Here is a 12,121-nt window from a genome sequence, read left to right on the forward strand (position 1 = left end):
ACCTTAAATGTACAAAAACTAACTCAAAATGGATCAAATAGCTAAACAGAAGAGCTAAAACTATAAAACTCTTGGAAAAAAACATAGAGGTAAATCTTTATGACCTTCATTTGGAAAAGGAGTCTTAGATATGATACTAAAAGCACAAGCAACAACAAAAAATAGATAAATTAGACTTAGTAAAACTTTAAAATGTTTGCCCTGGTCAGTATGGCTCAGTTGGAGTGTTGTTGCTATGCACCAAAGGAACTTGGGTTTGATTCCTGGTCAGGGTACATAATCAAGTTAAAGAAAGGTTCAATTCCCAGTTGGGTGCATGCAGGAGGCAAACAATCAATGTTTCTCTTTTTTTAAGATATATTTTTATTGATTTCAGAGAGGAAGGGAAAGGGAGAGAGAGAGAGAAACATCAATGAAGAAAGAGAATAACTGAAGCAGTTCCTCTGAAAGAGATTCAGAAAGTAAACGAGCAACTTCTACACATCAGACAAATGAGAAAATAACCCCACAACCGCACCACATGGTCAGGAGAGAATCCCTAACCCCTAGCTTCTCCTTGAACACAATTTGGACCTCACATCTAGTGCCCCAACTCCCACCACAAAGAGATGGGTTCCCAAAATGTCTAGCTCTGAAAATTATCAAGGTTTCTGTCCACAAGACTATAAAAAAACAAAGATTAGAAAAATGGTTTCTAGGGAGGGCAGGAGAAACGGAGAGATTGATAAAAGGGCACAAACTTTCAGTTAAAAATTGAACTAGAGGCCCGGTGCAAGTAATTCATGCACATAGCAGGGCCGTCCCCCAGGGAATGTCCTACTGATGGCTTAGGCCCAGTCCCCATGTTTCTCTGCTCTCTGTGGAGCCTGCCTGCTCCACACCATAGCAATGGGCAAGCAGGCCCTGCTGGATGTTGCCTGTGGGCCTGCTTGCCTGCTCCTGGGTAGCTGTGGCTACAGTCAAACAGGCCCTGCTGTCTGCTGTCAAGCTGTGCAGCCACCCTCACCTCCTAGAGCTGACAATGGTTCCGGGAGCCTGCGGGCATGGCTTGGCGCAGCTGCCGTCACCTCCCGTGGTGGCAATGGTCCCAAGAGGCTGCGGGTTTGGTGCCTGTTCTCCGGGATCTGGGACCCAGGCCCCTTGGTGTCCCCCGCCATCTTTGTTGGGTTAATTTTCATACTCCTGATTGGCTGGTGGGCATCACAGAGGTATGGTCAATTTGGATATTTCTCTTTTACTAGTGTAGATAAGGTCTAAGTTGACTAGTTCATAACATTGTATCGTATAATTGAGATTTGCTAAGAGAATAGAACTTAAATGTTCTCACCCCTCCCCCCAAAAAGTGAATATGTGAGGTGAATGGTATTTTCATTAAATCAATGGGGATAATCCTTTCACAGTGTATACATATATCAAAATCATCACATTGTACACTTTTGATATTTTATAATTTTATTTGTCAATTATATCTCAATTAAACTGAAAACAAAATAAGAGGCTTTTCCACTAGCCCCATGGGAGACAATGGAGAAATACTTTCAGAATTCTGAATTTTCAACCTGAAATTCCATTCTCAGTCACTATTAATCAAGTGTAAGGATAAAGTAAAAATGTTTTCATGCATACAGAGTCTCAAGTTTACCTCTCCTCAGTTGATTTTAGTTCTGTATCATATTTAGAGAATGAACATTCCTTTGAGGAGCTGGACAGGGCTTCACTGGGAATATTTCACTAGGGAAAGGATACATGGAGACACATTCCTCCCGTGTTTGAAACTGAGCGGAAATTTTCAGTTCTCTTGGAGAGTTCAATAATGAAATAGGAATAGGCACATAGAAAACTAAGTAGATGAAAATTAAGGCAATTATTAAAAGAAGGAAAACTGTAAGTTGTTTATGAAAGTATAAAAAATTATACTTGGCTCTGATATGTTAACCCTGAAAATTAACTGCAATAAAAAGGAATATAACTAAATTGAGAAGATGGGTGAAAGGGAAATCTGTATCCAACAGCAGTGGTATGAAAGAGTGGATTCTTAATTTTTCATAATAGGAAGTCCATAAATCATTTAGAAAGGGAAAAAAAATCAGGGAATGGCAGTACAAATGTTATCTAGCAATATGAAGAAAATACTAGAAGAAATATCTTAGTGAGTTGAAAGTAAGGAAGCAGGCTGCTACTATTTTTTATTATGTTTTGTAATTCTGTTTTAGTTTTAAAACAGGTATATGTATCCTTTGATTTTAAAATGTTTAAGATGTAAAAGAGAGGAAAGTGCTGAGAGCGTGCTTGTCTTATAGCAAAGAACATAGGCAACTTCCAGCCCTATCCCACTCCTCATTTTGTTGTTGTTGTAAATCCTCAGCTGAGGATATTTTTCCTTTTTTTCCAATTTTCCATAATTAGCAAGTGAGAGTTGTATAGAATACCAAGAAGCAGAGCTTCACAAAGGAGCAGTGCACAGAAGCTGCAGAGAAGCCATGTCAATTGGGAAGTTGTTAGTTGGGTTTTGATAGTTAGAAAGTTGTTCTGACCTTTGAGAGAGAGATTACTATAGAGCAGTGATTCCCAACTGGGGACAGTTCTCCCCTGTTCCCCATGGGACATTTGGTATTATCTGGAGACATTTGGGGTTGTCAAAACTAGGGTAGTGTTACTGGCATCTGGTAAGTAGATTCCAGGGATCCAAGATGCACAGATAGTTCCCATTGACAAAAGAATTATCTGAACCAACATGTTAGTAGTGCTAAGATTGAGAAATTCTGCTATAGATTAAGGAATGGTGAGGAAAAGAACTTGTTAGTTGCAAGAAATAAAAGAACATGATCTAATTTGAAAGTATTTATTGTGTCCTATATTCTTGAGAAATCAAAGAAGGGGACTAAAGTATAGCAGCTAATTTGAAAGGGAAGCAAACTTGAAAGAATGATTGAAATGCTTAGCATAGTATCTGGCACATATTAAGTAGTTAATAAATATTGCTTTCAATATGAAGAACATGTTTATTAAGAATTCAGTAGGTTCATTAACAGATTTTCATTAGTTACTACAGAAGAAACAAACAGATGAAATATATATATGTTTATATGCTTATCTTACTAGTTTACAAATTCTATAAGTAGGGCATCTATTTTACTCCTATATTCTACAAAAAACTAATCTTGCCATAATTAACCCTAAATACATATTTATGCTTAGTAAAGAAAGCGTATTTATGAATTAGCCATTCTTCACAAAAAGCATATAACATTTAACTCATTAAATTATAGTTAATTATTTCTCTTTTTTTTTTTTTTTTTTTTAACCCCTCCCTGCTAGACCATAAGCAACACAAGAGTAGAGCAAGTTAGCTTAGCCATCTCTGTACTATTTAGTATCTAACACCATGCCTGGCACATAATAAGGTGCCCAGTAAAGTGTTTGTTAAATAAATGAATGAAATCACAATCAGTGTCAGTAGTGTATTTTTTGAATACTAGCTGTTGGCATCCCAGAGGAGGGGGAATATAATGTGAAAATACTTATCAGATAATCTAATGTGAGTCTTCTGTTTAACATATCTTCATATTTAGAACTTCAGAAAATTTTGGGGGGGAAAAATAGCTCAGCTAAAATTTCCTTTAAAGTTCTGCCCTGTTTTGTTTTTTTTAATCTCTGCAGTGCTGAATTTTCCCAAGATCATTACTGGGACGGACTAGGCTCTCCTCCGGATTCTCCAGCTCCTGGGAGTGATGTGTATTGCAGCAGTGAGCCTAGTGACCCTCAGTATGACCAGAGTCTCCTGGAGAACTTATTTTACACAGTACCTGTAAGTCATTGAATCTGAAGCTTTAGGAGTTAGATAACAATTAGAGTATTAATAGTGTTAGTAGGGGCCTGCATCTTGCTACTTGCCTGATAGAAAGCTATCCATTTTATATACCATATTTAATTGTAATGACAACTGAAAAGGAAAATATTGTCCTCATTCTGTAGGTGCGGAAACAGGCCTAATAAGATTAAGTATGTTGTCTAAGTACACACAGTTTTAGAGCCAAGATTCAAATTCTAGTTTGCCTGAGTCCAAATACATTATATAGCTTCCTTAGAGCTCTTCTCAGGAGGAGCCAATGCAGGTGTACCTTCAGCACCACCCTTGACTGGTATCTTTTCAAAATATTCCAGACACACCTCTACTTACTGGTGACAAATACCTCTACTGTTACAGAATTTTAAAGTTCTTATATCAAGCCATATGTTTTGTTTATTGGCTTTTAGAATCTCCTAAGGTCTACACATAATTAAGTTCAATTCATGTTCTACAAGTAATCATTTATATTTGTGAACATTGCTGTCTAATTCCCAATTTTCCTTTTCTCCGGGTCAGAAAAGATAACTGAAATATAAGATAGTTTATACCAGCTCACTGATAAAACAATGAATGCTATCTGATAAGACAATGAATGCTATCAGGGTTTAAAACAAGCAGGGAGAATTTTTATATGAGATTGTGAGGAGAGAGCATTTTGAGGAGTTAGGGTTATTTTTTGTTTTTTTGTTTGTTTTTTGGAGTTAGGGGTTTTTAATGGGACTTGAAAGATGGTGTTTAGAGAGAAAAAGAATATGTAATGGGAATACAAAGAATGACCTATCTAGAGAAGCAGTTTGTGCTCTGCAAAGTATCTAAATTGTCTAGATGAAAATTTCTGTGGAAAAGAAGTTGTCCATAAGGCAGGCTAGCATATTGCAACCAGTCTGTGAAAGCCTGTGAATGTCAGCTGATGAGGAAATGACATGATCATGATAGTGTTTTAGAAATGTTAATCTGGCAGTGATGTAGGGGGCCAATAGGAGAGAATGACCAGAAGCAGATAGGAAGCCATTGGGCTACTAGAGGTGTGAGAGGCAGGGAGCCTGAATAACAGTGGCAGTATTTGGAAAGGAGAAGATGGATTTAAAAGACATTATGAGCCTGGCCAGCATAGCTCAGTAGTTAAGCATCAACATATGAATCTTGACATCACACTTCGATTCCTGATCACGGCATATGCCCAAGTTGTGGACTTGATCCCCAGTGTGGGGCGTGCAGGAGGCAGCTGATGAATGATTCTCTTTCATCATCATTGATGTCTCTATCTCTCCCTTCCTCTCTAAATTCAATAAAAATATATGAATAAATAAATAAATTATGAATTGTTAGGATTTCATGACTTCCGGCCTTCAAAATCATCACTGCCCAGCTGGAATGGCTAGTGGTTGAGCATCGACCTATGAACACAGAGGTCACAGTTGGATTCCTAGACAGGGCACATGCCAGGGTTGCAGGCTCGATCCTCAGTGTAGGCTTGCAGCCAATCAATGATTCTCTCATCATTAATGTTTCTCTCTCTCTCTCTCTCTCTCTCTCTCTCTCTCTCTCTCTCCCCTTTCCTCTCTGAAATCAATAAAAATATTTTTTTAAGTAAAAATCATCACTGATACTCTGTTACCTGTAGGCTAAAAAGGAAAAGGAATTATATTTCATATTTGTTCTGTGCCAGGGAATTTACTTTACCTATTATTTATTCAGTACTGTACCAAATGTTTTAAATTTGTTATTTTATTTAATTCTTTTTCTAGTCCCATGAGAGAGTGTTATCTTTTTTTACATATCATGAAATAAAAGCTCAGAGACATTAATTAGTAGTAATAAGTGGCAGAACCAGAATTCTTACTCTGGTCTGTCTGACAAAAAGCCTGTGTTTTTCCTGCTTAGACCACACCATCTCATCAGCTTTGAGCATGGCATTAGAATATGATCTTGTCTTACCTCCCTCACCTCATCTCCCATTTTGCTCTATATCCATTGGATACTCCTGTCACACTGATTATCATATTTCTCAGACATTCAACTCCTTTTCTATCTCATTTTTTGCTCATATTGCCCCTTCTACTTTGAATGTTGAAATGCCCTTCTACATCTGGTAAACTTGTTTTCATTCTTTATCAATTCATCACCTCTCTGAAGAAAATATCTACTGGTTTCCCCCATTAAGAAAATTTGTGACATAATAAACTGCTCATCTTAGCAAAATTAAAGTAGAATGAGTCAGTAGTATGGAGAGGTGAAAAAAGCAATCTGTACATCCATATAGTTAGACTGGAGGCCTGGTGCATGAAATTCGTGCATGGGGAAGGGAGGGGAGTATCTCTCAGCCCAGCCTGCACCCTCTCCAATCTGGGACTGCTGGCAGTTGGACACCCCTCTCACAATCCAGGACTGCTGGCTCCCGACCGCTCGCCAGCCTGCCAGTCTGGTCACCCCCTAACCATTCCCCTGCTAACCTAATCACCCCCTAACCACTTCCCTGCTAGCCTGATAAATGCCTAACTACTCCCCTCCCGGCCCAATTGCCCCCCAACTGCCCTCCCCTGGTGGCCCAGTCATCCTTAACTGCCCTCCCCTACCAGCCCAGTCGCCCCCAACTGTCCTCCCCCGCAGGCCTTGTCAACCCTAACTGCCCTCCCCTGCGGTCCCAGTCACACCCAACTGCCCTCCCCTGCCAGCCTAGTCATCCCTACCTGCCCTCCCCTGCTGCTTGTTGCCCCCAACTTCCCTGCCCTACAGGCCTGGTCACCCCCACCTGCCCTTCCTTGCAGGCCTGGTCACCCCCAACTTCCCTCCCCTGTTGGCCTGATCATCCACAACTACCCTCCTCTGCTGGCCATCTTGTGGCAGCCATCTTTGACTACATGGGGACTGCCATCTTGTGCAAGGGCATGAGGGTCAATTTGCATATTACCTCTTTATTATATAGTATGGCATTTACCAGTGACTGCCTCAAATTATGGTAGAAATACAGGCTTTGGAACCCAAGGAGATCAAATCTGCCTATACTACTTAATGCCGTGAATCATAAACAAGCTAACTTCTCTCAGCTTTCATTTTTCTCACTTATAAAATTTAGGTAAAGTCACCTCTTAGAAATGTGGTATTAGAAATAAACATGAAGCATTCAGCATAGTACCACATACAAAGTCAGTCAATAAATAGTGGTTATTACTATTGTTAATTTGAAAGAAGAATCTATTTTGTTTGAAGTGCACTTGTAGGTTATTTTTGTTTTATTATTGACCCTTGAACAACACGATTTTGAACTGCACAGGGCCACTTGTACACTTTTTTTTTCAAATCATATTCAACCCTGTGTATCTGCAGATTTTGCATCCATGAATCAACAACCATGGACTGAAAACAGTATTTTTACATTCTCAACCAGGGTTTCCCAACTGTGATTCATGAAAATATTGTTTTCGATTCACAGTTGGTTGAATCCGTGATGCAAAAGGCCAAGTGTAGTTAGGGTTTGGGCGAGTCAAAAGTTATAGACAGATTATCGACTACACAGGGGAATCAGTGCCCTTAACTCCCACTTGTTCAAGGGTCAACTGTATTTTTGTATAACCAGGAGGAACATGGGATTATCTGATACTTGGGTGTTAGTTATTGCTTTAAAAATAATATATGTACAGAGAAGAAATGGATTACTTGTAGAGAAATGTTTTTATTACCACTACTCCCAAAACACTTATCTTTTAGTACCTCTTTTCGTTTCTTCCCCCCACCCATAGAAATCTGATAGCAGCATTAGTGATTTTTTCAGTGAAGATGATGATATTGTCCCTTCTAAAAAAATGAGCCAATCAAAAGCTCTTGCCAGATCTTCTAAGGATCTGGAGTCAAATGATCACAAGATGAAGAAGAGAGCAGCAAGCAAGAAAAATAGGTGAGTCTCTTTACGAAGGCTTGCTTAGAAGCAAAAGCAAAGGGAGATTATTTTTACAAGATTTAATGTGAAATGACCGTGCTTACCAATCAGTATCAGGCTGATTAAGTTAGTTACTATAACTCATTAAATATTATAGTCCTTAAAAATATAATAACATGAAAAGATGGATATGATGAAATGGTTCAGGAAGAAAGCAGAATTCTAGGTTGTATATGTGCTGCATTATATTTGTGTAAAAATATACATAAGGAAAGCAAATGAAGAGGAATACAAAAAAAAGATAGTAGATATATTAAAGATATATAACTGAAGTCTGTTATCCCATGTAGAAAAACTAGTTCTTTGACATCAGTTTCTATACATTTATGAAGATAAGCGTATAGATTAGAAAAATGTTTTTTACAGTTTTTGAGATTTCTTTCACTGTGGATTAGGACCAGAATTTTGATAAAATCCATTTTCCAATACTTGATAACTTGTGAATTATGATGCTTGCTGCCCTTCCTTCTTTCTTGTGTTGCCAATGCAAACTAGATCGTTTCACATTGGGCCTCTGGCTGTCTGCCTCACTGTCTGTATGAATTCCTTTCAGAAATTTGGTTGAACAACAGATGAAATCAGTAACTCCAGAAGATGCCCAAGTGATGACACTAAGTGTAGATAGGCTGGCCCTTCTGGGTAGAACACACTCAGTCAGAATCATCATTGAAACAATGGAAGTTCCTCCAGAGAGTCCACAGATGGCCCCTGGCAAAAAAAGCTTTCCTGGGAGACCACCTAAGCTGACAACAAAAAAGCGGTATGTCTCTAACATGGGAAACTAAATATCTATAATATTGTAATAAAACCGTAATATGTTAATTAGGCTGGACGTCCTTCCGGATGACTTTCTGAACAAAGCAGGGGCTGCAAGGGGTGAGGGCCACCACAGCGGGTGGGGGCCGAGCCCCTTGCACGAATTTCATGCATCAGGCCTCTAGTAAATAAATAAATCTATAATACTTTATGGTTTGTAAAATACTTTCATATGCACCATTCAAGCAACAAAAATGTATTGAAAACTCTCCCACTAAGTCCCAAGCACTATGCTAGGCACGTGTAAGAATAAAGAAAGTTAAAACCCAAACTCTGTTTTTACGTACTTCTCAGTCAGCAGGAGAGATATTTTTAAATAGCTATCTGTAATATAGGGCTTTAGGGGTCAAAATAGAAGCTTTATATTAAAAGTGCTGTGGGAGCAGAAGGAAGGGAGCCTTTAATATTGCCTGGCAGGTTTGGTGAAAGCTGTGAAGAGGAGATGGTTCCTCTGAGATCCTGAAAATAGAACCCTGAAAGATATGTAGAGCCAAAACCTGTTTGGCTCAGCGGATAGAGCGTCAGCCTGCAGACTGAAGGGTCCCAGGTTCGATTCTGGCCAAAGGCCATGTACCTTGGTTGCGGGCACATCCCCTGTTGGGGGTCTGCAGGAGGCAGCTGATCGATGTTTCTCTGTCATCGATGTTTCTAGCTCTCTATCCTTCTCCCTTCCTCTCTATAAAAAAATCAATAAAATATATATATTTTTTAAAAGATATGTAGAATTTATCAGACAAAAAATAAGTTTATTATTTGGTTTGTTTTTAATCACTTTTTTTTTTTTTTTTTTTTTTTTAGCACCTTCTTTGTGGAATATCACTTTCCTGTGGGCTTTTCCAAAAGTGGATTGGGAAAGACAACTTTGATAACTGAGGTCGTTCGACTCGCCTCCAGCAAAATTGCAGATGGAAGTAAGAGAAAGGCTGGTTTTCTGCTTCTTAAACATTTTTGCTTTGGAAGAATTTTGAATTCCTAATTACTGATCTGACTCTTAACAGTATCATCGAATTTTAGATTTGAAAGGGAGGTGGGTGGTGTCAAAGCATGGATTGATGATGGCTCTATTTGGATGACAGGTATTTATGTGTCTGATTCTCCTTGCAGTGGTGAAATTCCAGCAGAGATTTGTGTTTCCGGTACAGTTTGGTGGTCCAATGATAGAACATTGGTGGAATTCCAATCTTATTTTCCAAATTTACTCCAAGAAAATCCCACAGAAAAAGGTACTTCACATGATTTTGACATTTACACCAGGGATTTGGAGCATACATAAAACTATATGTCTCCATAACATCGGAATTTCTGTAGGCTCAAACAAAACTAATGCTTTTGATTATTTATTATCATTATTTTTAAATTTCTGTTTGCTGTTTGTTATAGAGCAAATATTATTGTCTGTTTGCTGTTGTTATAGAATGGATGTGCTAAAAGCTCTACATAAACATATTGTCAAATTTAATCATTACAGCAACTTTGTGAATTAGGAACATTATTTTCTTCATTTTACAAATGAAATAAACTGAGATTAAGTAACTTCTATAAGATCACCCATGTTAATAAAAGAAAATCCTGGATTCTACCCCAAGTCTTTTTACTTTAGAGCCTAAGTGCTTACATAATGTCTTCACTGTGCTCCCTACTATGAAGAGTTGACTGTTTGGATTGATGTAGGCTATTACCCTTAATTTGAGATCCTTATAATTCACCCATGTTCAAGATAATGTAGTCCTGGAGCCCTCTGGGGGTGTCCAACCAGAATTGAACCTGGAACCCTTCAGTCCGCAGGCTTGGGAGCAGGCCTAAGCCAGCAGTCGGACATCCTTAGCGCTGCCTTGGAGGCAGGAGAGGCTCCAGCCACCATCACTGCGCTCGCCAGCTATGATCCCATCTCAGGGCTTCTGACTGAGTGGCGCTCCCCCTATGGGAGTGCACCAACCACCAGGGAGCAGCACCTGCGTTGAGCGTCTGCCCCCTAGTGGTCAGTGCACATCATAGCGACCGGTCATTCTGCCATTTGGTTGATTTGAATATTAGCCTTTTCCAGAAGTGAAATTACTGGATCAAAGAATATGAATATTTAACGCTTTTTATATTTATTGCCAAATTTTCTGTCCAAAAGTATGTTGCCAGTTTATATTCCCAACTTCAGGCATATGACAGCCTCTGTTTCTCTATAATCTTGATAGTAGTGTTTTGTTATTTTCTTAGCTTTATTGACAAAAATTATATCATCTTTCATTTCATATATTTAAGAGTGAAGTTGAACAATTTTCATAAAGAATCGACTCTTAGAATTTTTTTTTTTTTTTTTTATTGATTTTATACAGAGAGGAAGGGAGAGAGATAGAGAGTTAGAAACATCGATGAGAGAGTCATCGATCAGCTGCCTCTTGCACACCCCCTACCGGGGATATGCCCGCAACCAAGGTACATGCCCTTGACCGGAATCGAACCCGGGACCCTTCAGTCCCCAAGCCGATGCTCTATCCATTGAGCCAAACCGGTTCCAGCAAGAATCGACTCTTAAAAATAGAGAAAATCTTCTGACTTCTTTATGACTCATGAAATTCTGTTATCTCCGAAGGAGAAGTAGTGAAGCCCAGAAGGAGGACCAAAATATGGCAGAATATGGATTTCTACTTAGAGTTGCCTCAGTCAAATAATTAAGCTATTTATTTCATAAAGTATGGGTGCCTATATAAGATATCATATGTTGTCATTTCAATTAATTATAATTTCCTGTGGCTCTTCTTTAACTTAAACCTTTTCTTTCTTCTTGTAGCCAGAAGTCATTGGATCTGCATCACTGCCTTTGAGAGCTGTCATTCAATCTGAATTGCTTTCTTTTAGTGACCAGCTTCCAGTGCAACAGGAAAATGGTCAAATTCCACTTGGCCCCCTTAAGGTACATAGATATAATTCAGGCAGTCCAGTATTTATGAAGCATATATTGCTGGCTGGCCCTACGAATATAACAGTGAAGAAGAAAATCAGGGTCCCTGCTCTTGCAGCTTATATTAAACTAGAGGCCCAGTGCAATTAAAAGGAAATTAATTAGAAGAAACATTTTAGAAGCTGGGGAGTGACCGCAGGAGATTGGCTCCAGGTTGTGTCCGACCTGTCTCACCCAGTTCCGATTAGCCGGAACCCCAGCAGCAAGTTAACCTACTGGTCAGAGCTTCTACCCTGGTGATCAGTGCAAATCATAGTGACTGGTCGAACAGTCAAATAAACAGTAAGACACTTAGCATATTAGGCTTTTATGTATATAGATAGATAGGGTAATAGAAGTGCTGTGAAGGAAATAAATAGTATGATGTGATAATGAGTACTGAGAGGAAATAGGAGATGGTTGTCAGGGAAGGTCTCCAAGGAGATAACATTTAAGGTGAGATTTGATGAATGAGAGGAAGAGGCTACCAAGTAAAAAGCACAGGAAAGATAATTTTGGACAAGGAATAACACATTCAAAGGCCCTATTATGGGAATGGGCTTGATGTTGTCAAGGGACAGAATGT

The 12,121-nt window shown here is 39.0% G+C and overlaps 1 protein-coding gene across 1 annotated transcript in view; it reads left to right on the forward strand.

The window, feature by feature from the left end:
* C2CD3 (C2 domain containing 3 centriole elongation regulator) overlaps positions 1–12,121 on the forward strand; it is a 109,254-nt gene that overhangs the window by 21,970 nt on the left and 75,163 nt on the right. The window contains exons 8-13 of the mRNA XM_084893363.1: positions 3,661–3,808; positions 7,591–7,745; positions 8,341–8,547; positions 9,402–9,514; positions 9,708–9,826; positions 11,386–11,508. Of these exons, the coding sequence (XP_084749489.1) occupies positions 3,661–3,808; positions 7,591–7,745; positions 8,341–8,547; positions 9,402–9,514; positions 9,708–9,826; positions 11,386–11,508 (865 nt within the window). The remainder of the gene's footprint in view (positions 1–3,660; positions 3,809–7,590; positions 7,746–8,340; positions 8,548–9,401; positions 9,515–9,707; positions 9,827–11,385; positions 11,509–12,121) is intronic.

This window comes from Pipistrellus hanaki, assembly GCF_964339955.1.
Source record: "Pipistrellus hanaki genome assembly, chromosome: 9".
In the NCBI taxonomy this organism is placed as follows: domain Eukaryota; kingdom Metazoa; phylum Chordata; class Mammalia; order Chiroptera; family Vespertilionidae; genus Pipistrellus; species Pipistrellus hanaki.